This window comes from Pseudocercospora fijiensis, assembly GCF_000340215.1.
Source record: "Pseudocercospora fijiensis CIRAD86 unplaced genomic scaffold MYCFIscaffold_3, whole genome shotgun sequence".
In the NCBI taxonomy this organism is placed as follows: domain Eukaryota; kingdom Fungi; phylum Ascomycota; class Dothideomycetes; order Mycosphaerellales; family Mycosphaerellaceae; genus Pseudocercospora; species Pseudocercospora fijiensis.
The window spans coordinates 1697358-1713488 of NW_006921534.1; the positions used below are offsets into that span (position 1 = coordinate 1697358).

At 51.3% G+C, this 16131-nt stretch overlaps 7 protein-coding genes across 7 annotated transcripts; 4 read left to right on the plus strand and 3 right to left on the minus strand.

Annotated features, from left to right (window-relative positions):
- Nucleotides 1–175: 175 nt before the first annotated feature.
- MYCFIDRAFT_195192 (uncharacterized protein) lies at nt 176–1834 on the plus strand (the record flags this gene model as incomplete). The annotated part of the gene is made up of 1 exon (XM_007926453.1): nt 176–1834. The coding sequence occupies one exon, from the start codon at nt 176–178 to the stop codon at nt 1832–1834; it is 1659 nt and encodes a 552-aa protein (XP_007924644.1).
- A 44-nt stretch (nt 1835–1878) lies between these two features.
- On the minus strand, nt 1879–2456 carry MYCFIDRAFT_173086 (uncharacterized protein; the record flags this gene model as incomplete). The annotated part of the gene is made up of 7 exons (XM_007926454.1): nt 1879–1949; nt 1981–2023; nt 2050–2104; nt 2161–2216; nt 2246–2264; nt 2288–2414; nt 2450–2456. 7 exons carry the CDS (start codon nt 2454–2456, stop codon nt 1879–1881), a joined length of 378 nt encoding a protein of 125 aa, XP_007924645.1.
- Nucleotides 2457–2667: 211 nt separating this feature from the next.
- MYCFIDRAFT_162874 (uncharacterized protein) lies at nt 2668–4310 on the plus strand. Its single transcript, XM_007926455.1, has one exon. The coding sequence runs from the start codon at nt 2898–2900 to the stop codon at nt 4182–4184; it is 1287 nt and encodes a 428-aa protein (XP_007924646.1). The 5' UTR covers nt 2668–2897; the 3' UTR covers nt 4185–4310.
- A 176-nt stretch (nt 4311–4486) lies between these two features.
- Nucleotides 4487–10654, minus strand: MYCFIDRAFT_207137 (uncharacterized protein; the record flags this gene model as incomplete). The annotated part of the gene is made up of 15 exons (XM_007926456.1): nt 9727–10654; nt 9577–9675; nt 9542–9549; nt 9470–9502; nt 9392–9424; nt 9130–9362; nt 5696–6091; nt 5635–5646; nt 5605–5611; nt 5535–5578; nt 5492–5504; nt 5386–5423; nt 5196–5315; nt 4706–5157; nt 4487–4682 (listed from the first exon to the last, which is right to left on the minus strand). The coding sequence occupies exons 1-15, from the start codon at nt 9774–9776 to the stop codon at nt 4487–4489; spliced, it is 1734 nt and encodes a 577-aa protein (XP_007924647.1). The 5' UTR covers nt 9777–10654.
- Nucleotides 9361–12056, plus strand: MYCFIDRAFT_214584 (uncharacterized protein). Its single transcript, XM_007926457.1, has one exon. The coding sequence runs from the start codon at nt 9804–9806 to the stop codon at nt 11769–11771; it is 1968 nt and encodes a 655-aa protein (XP_007924648.1). The 5' UTR covers nt 9361–9803; the 3' UTR covers nt 11772–12056.
- Nucleotides 12057–12287: 231 nt separating this feature from the next.
- MYCFIDRAFT_214585 (uncharacterized protein) lies at nt 12288–13486 on the minus strand (the record flags this gene model as incomplete). Its single annotated transcript, XM_007926458.1, has 2 exons — nt 12288–13411; nt 13470–13486. 2 exons carry the CDS (start codon nt 13484–13486, stop codon nt 12370–12372), a joined length of 1059 nt encoding a protein of 352 aa, XP_007924649.1. The 3' UTR covers nt 12288–12369.
- Nucleotides 13487–13793: 307 nt separating this feature from the next.
- MYCFIDRAFT_134295 (uncharacterized protein) lies at nt 13794–16057 on the plus strand (the record flags this gene model as incomplete). The annotated part of the gene is made up of 3 exons (XM_007926459.1): nt 13794–13886; nt 13943–15461; nt 15609–16057. 3 exons carry the CDS (start codon nt 13794–13796, stop codon nt 16055–16057), a joined length of 2061 nt encoding a protein of 686 aa, XP_007924650.1.
- Nucleotides 16058–16131: the final 74 nt, after the last annotated feature.

The window sequence follows — 16131 nt, forward strand, 5'->3', positions numbered from 1 at the left end:
AATCAAAAGATGCGCGAAAGGTCTCTTTGGGAGAAAATATCGTTTGTTTCACAGCTGCGCGCAAGCCACCACAGTCCCAGGCCGTTGGGTGGACAGGGGAATCGGCACACCGCATCAGTCCGCCAGGAAGTGCGGGTAGGGGGCTGCGTTTCGGTGTGGGTTGGAATGGTTTGAGATGCCCGCGGCCGGGACTTCGTCGAGTGGCAGCGGAGGACATGCGTCGGTATTTGCGAGGTTCAAGAGACATGGCAGCAGCAGTGCATTCGCGCATGCCGACGCAACCACCGCCGCCCTGACCCTCGACACCACCCCCACCGCCACCCCCATCCCCACCCCCAGCGACCCCAGCCCCGTGCACATCGACGAGCGAGGTGCAGTCACGGGCGGCAAAGCGGTCACCCACCGCCGCGAGAGCAGCCTGTTCAGCCTGACGACGACGGTGACCGGCAGCGCCAAGGATTTGAAGAGGAGTCTGAGCGTGCGAAGCCACAGGACGACGCTGAGCAGCGGAGCTTCCTCTCTCGGCAACAAGAGCAAGACAGGCAGCGCTGCCAACGACTTCACCCCGCTGAGCTCCGCCAGTCCGGTCGGCGACGACGAAGGGCGAGTCGTCGACGTCCTCAAGTCGCCGCTGCCTCCACCGTCTGCGCCTGCCGCTGCACAGCAGCCGCGTTTGAGGAGGAAGCTGTCGTTGAGTGCCAAAGGCCTTTCACGCAGCTTCAAGTCTACCGAGGCGCTTCCGGAGCTCACCGCACCAACATATCTGAAGAACCTTGCTGCCTCTTCGCCGCCAATCCATCGTACCAACACTCTGCCTGCCATGTTGGCCGCACCACCGCCGGCTCCTGTCCAGGGAGGCAGGAAGCCATCTGCCGACCATCGACCCGGCCTCCATCCTCAAACCAGCTTCAACAGTGTCGTGAGAGACATCTCTACATCGCACAGCAATGGAGCACCCCTCCAGCCAACGCCGTCGCTGCCAACGAGCATGCCTGGGGGACCTCTCAATCCAAATACAATATACACACAAATGCAGGAAACCGCGACGAAGCGCATGGCAACCATCGAGTATCTGCGCAAATTACACGAGGGTGACATGTTCCACTTCAATATGTACCACTATTCGCAAGCATCGTTGGCCACTATTCCGTCGATGGCGCACCACAAGCTCGGCAGGAGGGCCACGAATTATTTTTTGCTCGGATACAGTCTCCCAGCGGTCTTGGACATGAACTCAGGAACGCCGCTGGAGTATCTCAAAGCCCTGTCGGCCTTGCTCACAGAATTTGAGGAGTATCGAAATCTCAGCGGATTTGATGCAAGCGGGAATGCTGTAAGCAAAGGCAGGATGGGCTCAATGTTCAAGTCTGGGATGGGCTTTGGTGGTCGTGGCACCAAGGGTCGGAGATCGAGCACTGCAATCGCCCCGGACAATCTCTCCATCGACACGAGGCAGGCAGAGCTTCTAGGCGTCTCGAACTCCGGTCGAGGGTCTGATGTCGGCTCACCACAGGACATGAGCGTGCCCATCAACCCCAGCGGACACGAATTTGCATACCTGCTGACGCCACACATTCCTTTCGAACCAGATTTCATCACAACACTAGGCACACTCTGTGATACACTGGTTGATGTGTACGCCAAGCTCATGGAGATCATTGGTGGCCCAGACAGCTGCACTGCAGCAGTCGGCGATGCCTTTGCGAAGGCGGACAAAGCCATTCGAAAGATCCTGATATCAAACCTCGTCCGCGAGTTCGAAGACAACACTCGCGCAGGTATGAAGGGCGAGATCGCAGGCTTGGGCAAACTGACGCTCGGAGGTCTCATGTAGGACATGAGCGAGCCTCAGCTTGACAGCCAGAACTGTGGATGAATCTATGACATATGTTTCGCAATAATGACGGCACAATTGGAGGAAGAATCAAACGACACGACAGACTTAACGACTACAACCACATGATACCCTTTCGATTGCACAGGCAGGCGCTGGCGGGAGGATTTTGTGAAGCAGAGATTTTATCTAGCTGCGGTTCCGCGCGGCTTAACATGTACAGTGGATATAGCTGATATGTCAGAAACGAATGTGTACATCATCATCCCACTTCATCTTCGTCTTTGAGCCCCTTAATCCTGATAAGCCAGTGGTATCCTGCTCACTGCATATCTCCGAAAGATGCCCAGAGCAGCGTAAGGCGTGTATGATAGACTGCACTCTGGATTCGAAGTTGCAGAACAGATTGACGTTCCAACAAGACGGCATGCTTCATTGACATACACCCGTTACGTGCTTCCATAGTAGTTCCTCGATGATAGAGATATCAACTTCGGCTTAAGCCTCCCCCCAGCGACATCGGCCACCTCGGGCAAACAACTAACGCCATGAATACCCGCTCGGCTCAAGGAAGTTTTTTCTTACCACCACACATCATCAAACCCAATGCCTCACGCTGCATCGAAGATCATATAAAGCCGTACCTGCATAAATTATAACCGCGTATCAATGTGCATGCATTTCGGTCTTGTCGCTTTCCCGAGCCAACCAGCCAGCTAGCTAGCCAGTAGGAGTCATGAACTGTGGTTGGTTGTTGTTAGTATGACTCCTTGCATAAAGATTGCTTTGCTTTGACCGCTGTCCGCTGTCCGCTATTCGGCCGTTTCATTCAGTCATACGTCAATTGACATTGGCTTATTATTACTTGCCTGCCGGATTCCCTACTTTACTCCCTGAGTTTCTTTCGTCTTTCGTCTTTTGTTGTCCATCGCTACTTGACTCATACAACAAAACCGGGACGGGACGAGCACTTCAGAAGAAAATTTCTTCACTACTGCAACCTCAAACATCATCTCTTGGAAGACTCATTCCATTCGCATACAACAAGAGAAAAACAACAACAATGGCCCCCGCAGCCCTCACCCCGGAAACATCCGGTGCCAACACGCCCACCTCAACATCAGCCTCCGCCCTCACCCAAGCAGGAATCAAGCACGCCTTCAAAAACTCCCCAAGCGCCGGCCCCGATACATCGAAAATGACCTACACCTACACCCGCACCCCCCGCCCCGTTCCCGACCCGGACTCCGCCGAAACAAAAGCCCAAAAGACTTGCACCGACCACATGGTCACGGCACGCTGGACTCTCGAAACCGGCTGGGACGCACCGGAACTCAAACCCTACGGTCCCCTCGCCATCATGCCCTCCGCCTCCGTCCTGCACTACGCAACCGAATGCTTCGAAGGCTTGAAACTTTACCGCGGCTACGATGGGAAACTCCGGTTATTCCGCGTCGCACGCAATTGTGAGAGGATGTTGAAAAGTGCGAGGAGAATCGCGTTGCCGGATTTCGAGCCGCGGGAGTTGGAGAAGATGATTGTCACGCTTTGTGCGACGGATGGGGAGAAATGGTTGCCGAAGGAGAGGGCGGGGCATTTTTTGTATATTCGGCCGACGTTTATTGCTACGGATGCTGCGTTGGGGGTGCAGAGACCGAGGGAGGCGCTTTTGTATGTGATTGTGGCTTGTTTTCCCGATATGAGTAAGTCGATGCCGCCGGCGTTGAATGGTGCCGCGAAGCATGCGAAGGAGGGGTTGAAGTTGTTGGCGAGTAATGAGGATACGATTCGTGCGTGGCCCGGAGGGTTTGGGTATGCGAAGCTTGGAGCGAATTATGGGCCTAGTCTGGTTGCGCAGGGGGAGGCGAGGAGTAGAGGGTTTGATCAGGTGCTGTGGCTTTTTGGGAAGGAGTGTTGGGTGACTGAGGCTGGTGCGTCGAATTTCTTCGTTGTGATGAGGGAGAAGGAGACGGGAAAGCTTCAGTTGATCACGGCACCTTTGGAGGAGAGGATCATCTTGGAGGGTGTGACTCGTGCTTCTGTGCTGGAATTGGCGAAGGAGCGCTTTGCGAAGAAGACCAATGAGACCGAGGAGGTTGAAGTTGTGGAGCAGCGCTTCACGATGCATGATATCGTTGCTGCTAAGCAGGAAGGTCGTTTGGTGGAGGCTTTTGCTGCTGGGACTGCTTTCTTCATTGCCCCGGTCGGCCTCATTCACTTCCGCGGCATCGACCACGATATCCCAATGGCTGATGGCCAGAGCGGAATCTATGCGAGGTTGATCAAGACTTGGCTCGTGGATATCATGTACGGTAATGAGCAGCACCCGTGGGGCATCGAGGTGAAGTAATCGATTTCTGCCGAGCGTTTTCATAGTCGGGCGCCTGGAGTGTGAAGGGATTGGGTAATGGTCTTGAGTGTTCATAAAAGCAGATTGTAATGCCACGCTTGTGCGGACATGGGGTTGATGTCTCCTTCTTGGCTGTCCTCCAGCCGTTTCATCGCCGAATTCTGAAGAGGGTGTAGCTCGACTGATAATTTTGCATGGCAATTCTCCATGGCCGCGCGCCTGTGCCTATCTCAGGCCTCGTGCAAATACCTTGGATGCATGCAAGAGCTCAGCGATAGTCGTTGATACTCAGCTATAACAGTCTAGCCATGAGTATAACTCCGATGCGTTCTCAGCAAGAGCATATGGTAGAAACCATACCAAAACCTGCAAGTGGGACCGGGCGTAGACGAAAGCACTTTGATTAATGTGTGGAGATGCTTTTCAAGTTTGCTCCCTTCACCAAAAAAGTCAGCCCTCATCCACACACTCCCATCCCATCCCGTCACCCTCGTCACACTCACCCATAAGCACTCTTCAACTCCTTAACCGAACTCTTCGCAAGATAAATGGTCAAAACAGGAACCTTCCTCTTCCTCTTCACCATTCTCTCATCATCCTCATCCTTTTCGTGCAGCAGCTCAAACGCCTCATCATCATCATCATCCTCCTCCTCATCCTCTACATGCCCTTTCCGTGGCATCTCAACCATCTTCGAGCTCAAAGCATTATACTGAAAGCATTTCTCCCCTTTAGCGAGAAATTCTCGTTTCGAAATTTCGGCGATACTGATTGATTTACTCGCGGTTTTGGAGGGGGCTGTCAAGGCGATTAGGGCTTTTTTGTTTTCTTTGCTGTCGCTATTTTGTGAAGAGAGATGTTTTGTGATGGCCGTTGTGCGGCTTGAGATTTTGGTTGATGAGGATATTGAGAGGTTTAGGAGGTTGTATTTGTTGTGGAGGGTGGTTGAGTCGAGGGCCATGGGCGGCGGTTTCTATGGTCGAAGTCCGTATATCAGCCTCGGATGAACACGCTACACGTGAGAGCAAAGGCTGGTGAGCGCAGAAGGTTCAAGGGAAGGCGGCGGAGATTAGGCAGACGCGATGCATGTGACTTGTCAGAAGTTGATGGCGGCGGCGTAGAGCCGAGAATCTGGCGGCGTTCCGGGTTGCGGGACACGAATTATTGACTACGTGCTGTATAATAGCTCTTTCGCCTTCACGAAGTTGTGCTTGACGATGCTAACAAGGAAAGCATCAGCTGCGATGGCATGCACGATGCAGTGTATACATCATTGTGGTACGGAGATTCCATCAGACATCAGACACGTACGCTCTCAGCCTCATGTGTTGCGTGATGATTGCTTCTCACGTGTTTCTCAGCACCTAGCGCTGCTCGTTTCGCATTCCAGCATGCTTGCCCGGCAAACAAATGTGCCGACAGCCTGGCTCGCGAGTCGTTTGTTGTGCACCCACGACATGCCCTCATCAACAACGTGAGAGCCTACAATAGTATTACTAGTAAATTCCCACGGCACTTGGGATTGGGAGTGGAAGCACGACAGAAGCTTCTACCGTGCGCCTCTCAGGGGTGACGGGAGGGTGAGGGCACCTCATTATTATTGTCATATTGATGGCCCAAAACAGTCTGGCACGATCGCCCGACCAGCGCGGACGCGAGGAGGTCGATCGCGTCCGGCCAATGGGGAGGATTACCAGCTTCCTCAAGCTTCCGACGGGCATGCAGCCGCCGGCACCCATGCGTGGCTCTTGCGCAGAACGAAACACGCCTGTACTGGCAAAAGCTATTTTGCAGGTACCTCCATGCTGTTTTGCAGGTACCCACCCGAATCGGGGAGGCAGTATCCGCACTGGGTATAGTACGCTTGACAGTATAAACTGGCTAAGAATGGTATAGCGTGCTAGGCGCTCGACGCGTCGCGTGTTCTACTTCGTAAATTCTTATATTCTTTATAATTCAACGGTATAGCGATTCTAAGGTATTGTTTACTACTTAATATACCTATATCCGCTTCTTAAGCTCTTTACGAGTCGTCCGTACTAGAACCTAGCGATTTCTTCTAGGATACTAAAGACCTCGGAGATCTAAGACCTAGTAGTAATAGTCCTATTAGAGATAGTAGTTTTAGTAAGAATAAAAACGAAGAGGTAGATTTAAATAATCTAAATAATAAGGAGCGTCGTAAGTACGAATTAGAAAGGCAGGCGCGGAAAGAAGACGAGGATCGTAAAGCTGCTAGTAGTAGTAGTAATAGTAATAGTAATAGAGTAGTATAGACTGCTTAGTAATTAGCCTCTTAGGTTAAGAATAAGGAAATCGAGGTCGAGGAAGAAGATAATAAGTCCGTAGCGCCACTAGCGCTAGTGCTAGTAGACACCTATTATTCGATAGCGGTATATAAGCGTAAGGTTTACGCGTATACCGCAAAGGCGCGTTATAACCTCTATATTAAGTCTACGACTAAATCGCGAGCGCTTAACCTATAGCTTCGTAGCAAGATTATTAGTCGCTAGATATAGTGTGTAGGAGCTAGTAAACCGACTAATAAGAGTGCTAAGACGAAGAGAAAAGAAGCGACCTCTAAGCGCTATAGGTGTCTAGTGCGCCTTACTATTAAGGCTATAGATTCTATAAAGCCGGATAGTCGATAGCAAGTTAAGAGGCAGGTTAGCTCGTATAACTACGGTCTAGCGGATTCTACGCGCGACTTCGCGAGTTACCGTCGGCGGTAGCGTAATAAGGCTATATAGAAGGCTATTGTCGACGATCTAAATGCTAATGCGAGTATATATACGACGTTATATAGGTTTATAGAAAGCAACGATTATAAGTTGAATTCTTCGAAGTTAACCGGCCGAGTCTCGGCCGGTTAATATTTAGTTACTTCTTCCCTTCTTAACTTAACCCTCTTGCTTATAATACACTATCTATAGGCATTTAAATCGTTAAGGACCTTTAGAATGTTAGGCTCTAGGTACGGAAGGCTGTATAGGGTAATTTAACTGCCCTTAAGGCCCTATTTAAGCAGCTAACTAAGCTAGGTTTCTACTTTAGAAAGCAGGTAGACCTAAGGAACGGGAAACTCGACAAATTGCTCGTAATCAACCCTTAAATAGCCGAGTTGTACAAGCTATATCCGGACTACATTATTATTAATAATACCTATAAGACAAACAAGTACAATCGGCTATTGCTTAACATCGTGTCTAGTACTAGAGCTAGAGATATAATCCCTCTTAGGTACTATATTATAGGCAATAAGGATGAAGCTGCCTTTACGTAGTTTGCTAAGAACTTCTAGTCTATTTGCTAGGAGTACGATCTACTATAGCCTAGTCTATAGGTTACTAATCGAGACTGTAGCTATATAAATGCCCTCGATAAGACCTATCTACGCACTCCGGCTCTTATTTGCGCCTAGTATGTATTTAAGAACGTACAGGCGCAGGCACGGAAGCTAATGCCTTAGAAACAGGTACTTAATAAAGAGATAGGCAAGAATGAGTAGCAAGACGACCCCGACTGCGCTACCTTCGTAGACAACTTCCGGACCTGCGTCTACGCTAAAACAGTAGAAGAATTTAACTCTAAAGATGCCTTCCTTAGCAACTATAAGAACCCTTACTTCGTAGCCCTTCGAGACTATATTTAGCGTAAATACTAGCCTTATAAGCATAAGCTAGTATACTGCTTCTAGTAGCGCAAATTCCCTTTCTACGGGCAGTTAGTTACTTCTAGAGCTAAAGGCGCTTACTTAACTATAAAGAGGTAGCTTACTAGTAGGCGGTATAACATCCTTACACTCTTCCTTAAGCTAAAGCTATAGTAGATGATTAGGTACTCGGAGATTAAGGTACGAATAGGCCGAGAGCGGAAGGGTATACCTATAGTACTACGCCGACCGGAGTTTGCTAATATTAATACAAAGCTATATAGGAAGGCCTTATAGAAGGGCCTTAATTAGCTTAGATTAGCGTACGAAGAGATAGCTAAGCTTGCTAAGCAACTAGGTAAATAGCGCTCTTAATGCTTAGGCTGCTTTTAGAAGTTATAGGGTGTCGTTTGTAAGCATATAATAATCGATACTATTAAGTTAACTAGGTCCTTCGAATTCGACCCCTATATATACTTCGATAGGCACTAGCATATCGACAAAGCCGCGGCGCTAGTAAGGGCTATTATTAAGCTTAAGAGACCGGTTTAAGAGCTATTAGTATTGCTAAACAACCGCTATAGAAGAGGTAGAACGACTAGGAGATACGTCCGTGCTAATCAACGAGAGGCTTCTAGCTTCGAATACGTAGATTAGTTAAACCCGGCTTCTTAAAGAGGCTGTAGACGGCGTACGAGGGCATCTACTTAACAACCTCGTCGTACGGCAATATAATAACTACGACCTTTAGCTCCGCTAGTCTATACGCCTGCTAAGCGCTACGGCTTTATCAGCAACGATCTAGCTAGTATTTAAAGAGCCGCTATAGCACTTAATCGACAACGTCTAATAGCGCTAGTACCGCTAGTAGTGCCTTACTTAAAGCGATAGTTTATCTAGTTCTATAGCAGTTAACCTATACTACCGCAGGCTATAGGTCTACTAGCAGCGACTTAATCTACTATATTTAGTGCCGCTCCGCTACTATCAAACTAATAGGTATTTACTTAGTAATAGTATATACTAGGTTCTATAGCTCTACCGTTTATAGCTCTACTCCGCGGAGGTCTATAGTAGTAGTAGCAAGGTCTATAGTAGTAGCAGCCGGTGCTGTACCCTCGTAGTTATTAGTATGCAGGTTATAGCAATTAGTTCTAGAAGTCTTATATATCTATAGCCTCCGGAAATGCCTCCTTCTTAACCCTAAGCGTTACTATAGACAGCTATACTACTAGTTATTCGAATTGGTAGGCAGTGTAATGCTCAGATATGCTAAATTAGGTCGAATTACACTGTAAATCGTCCGTGTACGCACTTGTCTACATCAGGGTAGGTACCTGCAAAATAGCATGGAGGTACCTGCAAAATAGCTTTTGCCGCCTGTACTGCGTCAGGACTTGCGCGCCAGCCAATGATAATCCGCATCGCCAGCGCTGAGCCCGGCGGCCCACTCCTTGCTGTCGTGTCCTGCTTGTGCCTCCCGCTCCCATCGTCTTTCGTTCGCATCTCTGGGACAAACGTCCAACCTCATCCGCCGTGCGAACCCTTTCTACACTTGTTGCTTCGCTTCTTTCCTTCTCCCATGCACCTTGTCTTGTGTTACTAGCACCCGTTCTAATACATACAACTTCACGCCTCGCCGCCTCTTCCACACCCCCATTTGACCCTGTGTGCGCCCTTATCTCCGCTGTCCGTCGCCTTCGACCTCGCCCACTGGAGCAACACCGACACCTGCACCACCCAGCCGCAACCACAACCACGAACCGCGAGTGTCCAGAGGCTGTAAAAGTCTCCCGGTCGCTTCCAACCTCGATCACACCTTGACCCTCCTTCCCACCTCTTGCGACTCAAATGCGACAACGATAAGCCCGCTTTATTGTCGCATAAAACCTCTCTGCGCGCTTGATGGAGGCAGAAGCTTCTACGCAGCCTTTCTGCATTTGTTAGAGTCTAGCACTGCGCTCATCATGCAGAGCATATTTCGGCTGCCATGGGGCGGCGATCACAACCTCAAGTTGTCAGACAAGGCTCCTCTCGACAAGATGCGACCTATGGTAGAAATACCCATGCTTCAAGACTTGAAGAGAAAGCGATCTGCCAGCTCGGATGCTGCATCGCCACCGCAAATGCCGCCAGTCAAGAAACACCAAAATGAGTCTGTGCGCCAGACTTTCGCAGCTGTAGATAAACACTCCGCTCAAATGCCAGCTTCGGTAAACGACACATCTCTAGCGAGTCCCGCCTGGAACCGTCTGGCACCGCGAGAAACACCTGCTCCAGCTCCTGAAAACCCGTCACCGACATCGCTGGTACAGCCAAAGGAGGCGCGAGCTCCTTGCATTCCGAAAGCCATGCCCACAAAACCTCTTCCGGACCACTCCATTTCTGTTGCTGCACACGATGAGACGGCGCGCATGTCCAGTCTGACCCCGCTCCAGCAAGTCATTGAGAACGAATTCAACCTGCAGATTCTCATGAAGCATAACGAGCTTCGCTTGATTGAGCAGGAGCTTGCAAAGTGTCAAATCGCTCTCGAGCAGCTGAGGAGATGCGAGCTTCGTCCGTATCCAGGCACCAGTGAGCCATCGTCTGCCGTGACTCAAGGTACTGGCCCCGCCATCCTGCCTCCGGCTGGCTACTCGACTCCAGCGCACCCGCCACCTCACGGAGTCACCGATGGTCCATACTCGCGACATTACAGGCAGTGGCTGCTACACGATCCTCTTTTCGACTCAATTTCACCCGAGGCCATGGCTTACGCCGAAGCTAACGCTGGTCGTCCGACTCGTGGCCACGTGCGGAAGCCGCTCAACAAGTCGATCAGCAGTACGAGAGGTTCGGACGTGAACCTCAGCATACCGAACTATCCTCCACCAGCACCACCGAAGGACAAATCTGCACCTCTCGTTCTCAAGCGATCCACCGACGGTCAACTTGTCAAACTTATTTGCAACAACTGCTTGCGGGGAAATTTCAGCAGCATTCAAGGCTTTTTGAACCACTGTCGCATTGCTCACAAGGTCGACTATAAGAGCCACGACGCTGCAGCGCTGGACTGTGGACGACTGCTTGACGAGAACGAGAAAGCAAATCTGCCGGCCGAGACCCATGCTGCTCACGCACCGAAGCCAAGCGTCAGCCGCATCTCCACTTCAGCCGTCTCAACGCCTGTCAAGCTGCAGACTCATGGGAACCTGACGCATCCCATGAACACTCCAGCCGGCTTGCCTGCAGTCGCGCCTCGGCCTGTCCCTCAAATCCCCGCTGCACCGGTCAACAGACATGCACCGTCCTCGTTCGGCTCTGGTACTTTCAAGGCTTCTTCCCAGACTCCACGCCTCTCCAACTTCATGAGTAAGCATGGCATGGGTGGCGATCTCGAGCAAGCTGTGGCCGCTGCGCGTGCGAAGATCGAGTTCCACGACGAGGATTTGCTTTCGCCAGACACACCTTCCGATCCGAACTCACCTGTGACTCCTTTCGGCCCTGCTGGCCGTACTGTTGGTGGTTCAAGTTACTTCCCTCGTCCGCCCAGCCGCAAGGGATTTCGTCAGCCATCTCAGCGGCCTCGGCCATCTCCATTGGCGCCTGCTCCACCACATGAGTCGCACATCGATAGCCAGATGTCTTCGCCTCACGAACTCAATTCTGCCAACTTGAGTCCACATACCGATCTTCCCGGTATGGTTAGCGACCACGAGGATGATGACCATAGCGCTTCTGAAGAGGAAGTCCCACATGTCGAGGACGTCGCTGCTCGCCCACCTTTGTCCACTGGTTCCAGGACTTGCGATGCCATGGATATTGACATCGAGGAGGAAAACGTGGATGGCATTGATCATGGTGTGTTGATCCGAAGAAACAGTATGCTTGCTGGCGAGGCTCACGGCATCCGAAGTGCCGGCAGCCCGAGCAGGAAAATTGGAGGAAAGTGAGATAGCGGGCATTCTATCTCTGTCACGTGGCTGCAGCTGCAGCATCTCTCGACTGAACAGACTGCGAGCGCCTCTGGAAGCGAATCTTCTTTGACGGCGTGCATTTGTGAGTGTGTGGCACGATGGACGGCGTCCAAAAGTGCCAGTTGATAAGATATTGTGTGTGTGTGTGTGGAGACTACAACGAATGTGTTGCTGAAAGCAGTCAGCAATTGTATACGGCCTCGCTCAGTCTTTGAATAGATCCTAGAGCCATGGAAAACAACCAAATCTACTCTCTACAAGATACTTGGACCAAAAGTCTCACGATTTCCCATTTGCTTCAGCACCTACATCTTGTCCTTTACGGGACCATCTCGCATAGCTTACTTAGGTGGAAGATCTGTTTGGCGAGGGGAGGCATGTTTTGATGTTTGTCATACGTGTTTGGGAGCATGGCTTTTTGGGAAGGAAACATCACTGCCAGGAAGCAGTCTGTGACACTTTTGAGAATAAAGGGGCGGCTTGGAAGCTCCTCAGCGCATCAACTTGGGAGAATTCGTTTCGTTTCGTTTCATATCCTTCATTCCGACATCACTCTTCGCGAGACTGAACCTACTCATGTGACGACTGATTGTGGCGGCGGAACAGCTCCCAGAAAACCATCGACAAAAGCTTCGGCCTCGCGACTGACTTTCCCAGCATCACTTCGCGCGAGCGCGTTCCTCTGCGCAGTCAAAACTTCCGGCTGCTCCATAGCATCCTTCATAACTTCTCCCTCCTTCATCCAATACTCCTCAAACCTCTTCCTCGACGTGGCGTCCCTGACCGTACCATTCCTCACAACACCTAGCGCCTGGATCTTGCCAAGCGTAGCCTGGAGACGCTGTGCGTGATCCAAAATCCTCTCGCCGGCGGGCGTAGGTGACAAGAATGCGCGGCCGGTAGCTTGGAGCCAGATGATCCAACCCAAAACCCCGTCCGTCGTAGCAATCCCAAGACCTCGCCACACGGCCATCTTCCAATGTATGAAGTTAACATCGTTGACTCTAACGCTGCGCACATTGGGCGTATCGTCAAAATACGCAATCCACAACGTCTCCCCAATCGCCAACCCCAGTCCTGCAATAATCGCAATCGTCCGCCACCGCGCGCCTTCCCTACCGCTGAGAAACCCACTCGTCGCAACTCCCAGCGCGAACAGGTGGAATAAATGCGGCGCGAGAAGTTTCGGAATCGCGTAAATCAAGTAGTTCCTCGCAGCTTCCATCTCGCCTGCCTTCCCCAAAGAACAATTCAGCACCACATCCGGTCCATATCTCGCGTACAGTAATCTCGCTTCGAGCCCGCCTTGATCGAAGATTGTGCGGAGTTCCTCGTCCTGAGGGGTAAGAGGACGTAGAGAAGCGAGGCGAGTCAGAAGGACTCCCGCCGACGTGTGCAGGCGGGATTCCGTGAGGCGGAATATATTTTCTGGGGCGAAGAGGGGGAAGGTGGAAATTAGGGCGAGCAGGCCTGAGGTGAAGAGGACTGTTAGTGCGTAAGAGGTTTTTTTCTGGAGGGGTTTGATTTGGGTTGGTGGTCGGTTTTTGAGGCTTCGGTAGTAGGCGATGGCTTTCGGGAGGAGGAGAGGGCCGACGAGGAGGAGGAGACTCTGGATTCTAGGCGCGAGGTCAGTGGATGGAGGGTTTGGAAGGGTGTCTCGTTCGATGTGCTTACGTTCCCCAAGATACCATCTTCAGTACTACTTGCTACTTGTTCGAGTCGTGGAGATCGCGACACGGACAAGAAGTGATGTTGTTGGCTATGCTACAGCATGCATGTATGCTACGTGTCGTGTCGGCAAGTGTGGGCGAGATCGGCGTGCCCACCCAAATATTGATGGATGTCTTTATTAAAATTAAGTAAAGCGACACTCTGCCGAGGCCTCACAAGAATGAGGTCACCACTTTCACTTCACTCACAAGACTCTTGCATGTGCATACAATTTCCCCCTGTTTCCTTCGTCATATGCATAGATAATAGACTGCTATACCATGTCAAATGTCTGCCAGCGCGGCGACCGGACTTGCCATCACAAATCCTCTAGTGAAATACCGAGCACTCTTGGCTACCAAAGCAATCGCTTCTGATCCCGTACACAATCTATCCTGATCCGATTTTTGTGCACTCGATGCTGACGTCTGAGACAGGCACAACACCGCCTTGCTATACAACTGGCCAAGCTTTACGATCGCTTAAAGGATTACGAGCCCGAGCTAGAATATTCCCATAGGCTTGACCAGATATCGCGAGCCATTGGATCTCAAAGACGCATTACAGATCCCAAACAAGATGCTGCTGCTTCAAGGCAAGGGACTTGGCGATCATGGTTCGCTACCAAAGAGAAAAGAGATTCTCTTGCCCTCACACGGCGATTGACCTCCCACGAATCGGCCGTGCAGATGGATTCTCCAAAAGGCTTGATGCTCCACGGCGAAGTCGGCACCGGAAAATCAATGCTCATAGATCTCTTCGCAGACTGTCTACCCAATCGAAAGAAGAAAAGAAGTCATTTCAACACATTCATGCTCGAAACTTTTGCGAAGCTAGAAGCCTTGCGAGTCGATCGAAGCAGAGCTGGGATCTCTTCACTGCCGTCAGCTCTTGCTTTCGCTGAAGAAGATTATTCTCTCCTTTGGCTGGCCAAGGATATGGTTCAAAACAGTCCCATACTTTTCCTAGACGAATTTCAGATGCCGGATAGGGTGGCATCTAAGATCTTGACGAATCTCATGACGGGATTCTTTCAGCTTGGCGGAGTGCTTGTGGCGACTTCAAATCGAATGCCAGAGGAGCTTGCGAAAGCTGCAGGAGTAGGCTTTGCGCCCGCACCGCAGCAGCCAACGTGGGCATATTCTCTCGGCCTTAGGAGAAGAGGCCAGAGCGAAAGCAAGTATGGTGGCTACAATGAGTTTGCTGCTTTTCTCGAAGTGCTGAAAGCGAGATGCGAAGTCTGGGAGATGGAAGGTGCTCGAGACTTTCGAAGAATGGACAGCGGCAGTGTTGCTCCAGTCAAGGACATCGACTTCAACGACGCAGATTCCGGATACGTGACTGCTTCGGAAGCAAGTGCACCTGAAGACACATCATTCACTCCTACCAAGATGCCGAAACACTACATCATCACGGCTGATCCAGAGTCGACGGAGCGTGAGACCGAAGCATCGATCAGAGAAGCTCTTGATGGCCAATCCATCGACACCACCGCCTGGTCTCGAGCAGTCATGAATGTCTACGGCCGAGTTGTCGAAATCCCCCGAGCCTACAAAGGCGTCACAATGTGGACCTTCGAAGAACTCTGCAAAGCAACATTCGGCCCCGCGGACTACATCTCTCTCGCATCCAGCTACCACACCCTCATCCTCACCGAAGTCCCAATCCTAACCTGGCTAATGAAAAACGAAGCCCGTCGCTTCATCACCCTCCTCGACGCCCTCTACGAATCCCGCTGCAAACTTTTCATCTCCGCAGCCGCAGGTCCCGACGACATCTTCTTCCCAGAAGAAGAAATCCAGAAATCCAACGAAGAAAGCGACAGCGTCTACTCCGAAACCCTCTCAGAAGTCTACCAAGACGCAACAGCCCCCTTCCGCCCCAACATCCTAACCCAAAACCCCAACTACGCAGAACCACACCCGGAACCCGATTACACCCACGCTCGCCTAGCAGGTCTCCTCCGAGCCGACTCTCTCGACGACGGAACCCCCATCTCCCCCGGCGAACGCGGCGGTTCGAAATCCAACCCTTTCGCCCGATCGTTCGGAAAAACCGACGCAGAGTTACAAGAGGAGAGGAAGCAAAACCGGAAACCTATAGATCCCGACGAAACCACCGAAATCCGCGGACCCGCAGATTTCACCAAAACTTCCGCTTTCACGGGCGAAGATGAAAGGTTTGCGTATAAACGCGCGCAATCGAGGTTATGGGAAATGTGTTCTGCGAGATGGTGGGGGCGTGAGGGAGAGGGTTGGCATCGGCCTACGGCGAGGGAAATTCGAGGGTGGGAGAGGGTTCAAGGGAGGGATACATGTCGTGCGAAGGATTTTGTTGTTCCTAAGGGTTCTACGGAGGTTAAGATGGGGGGTGCGATTGAGGATTCTTCGAGGCCGGAGGAGAGTTTTAAGAGGGTTGATGGAGCGAGACTTGAGCCTGCGAGGAAGATTTCGTGGGTGCATTTTTGGGGGATGAGGAAATGGGGGAAAGGTGCTGGGGTTTGGGGGCGAGGGGTTGAGGGGTTGGAGGATAGGGGGGGTGAGAAGAGGTGAACCCATGACTGAATCAGAGATTTCGATGTGGAAATGGGGGAAAGGTGCTGGGGTTTGGGGGCGAGGGGTTGAGG

Excerpts from the sequence above, each read along its gene's own strand:
- MYCFIDRAFT_162874 (XM_007926455.1), top strand. The coding sequence starts at position 2,898 with ATGGCCCCCGCAGCCCTCACCCCGGAAACATCCGGTGCCAACACGCCC.
- MYCFIDRAFT_214584 (XM_007926457.1), top strand. The coding sequence starts at position 9,804 with ATGCAGAGCATATTTCGGCTGCCATGGGGCGGCGATCACAACCTCAAG.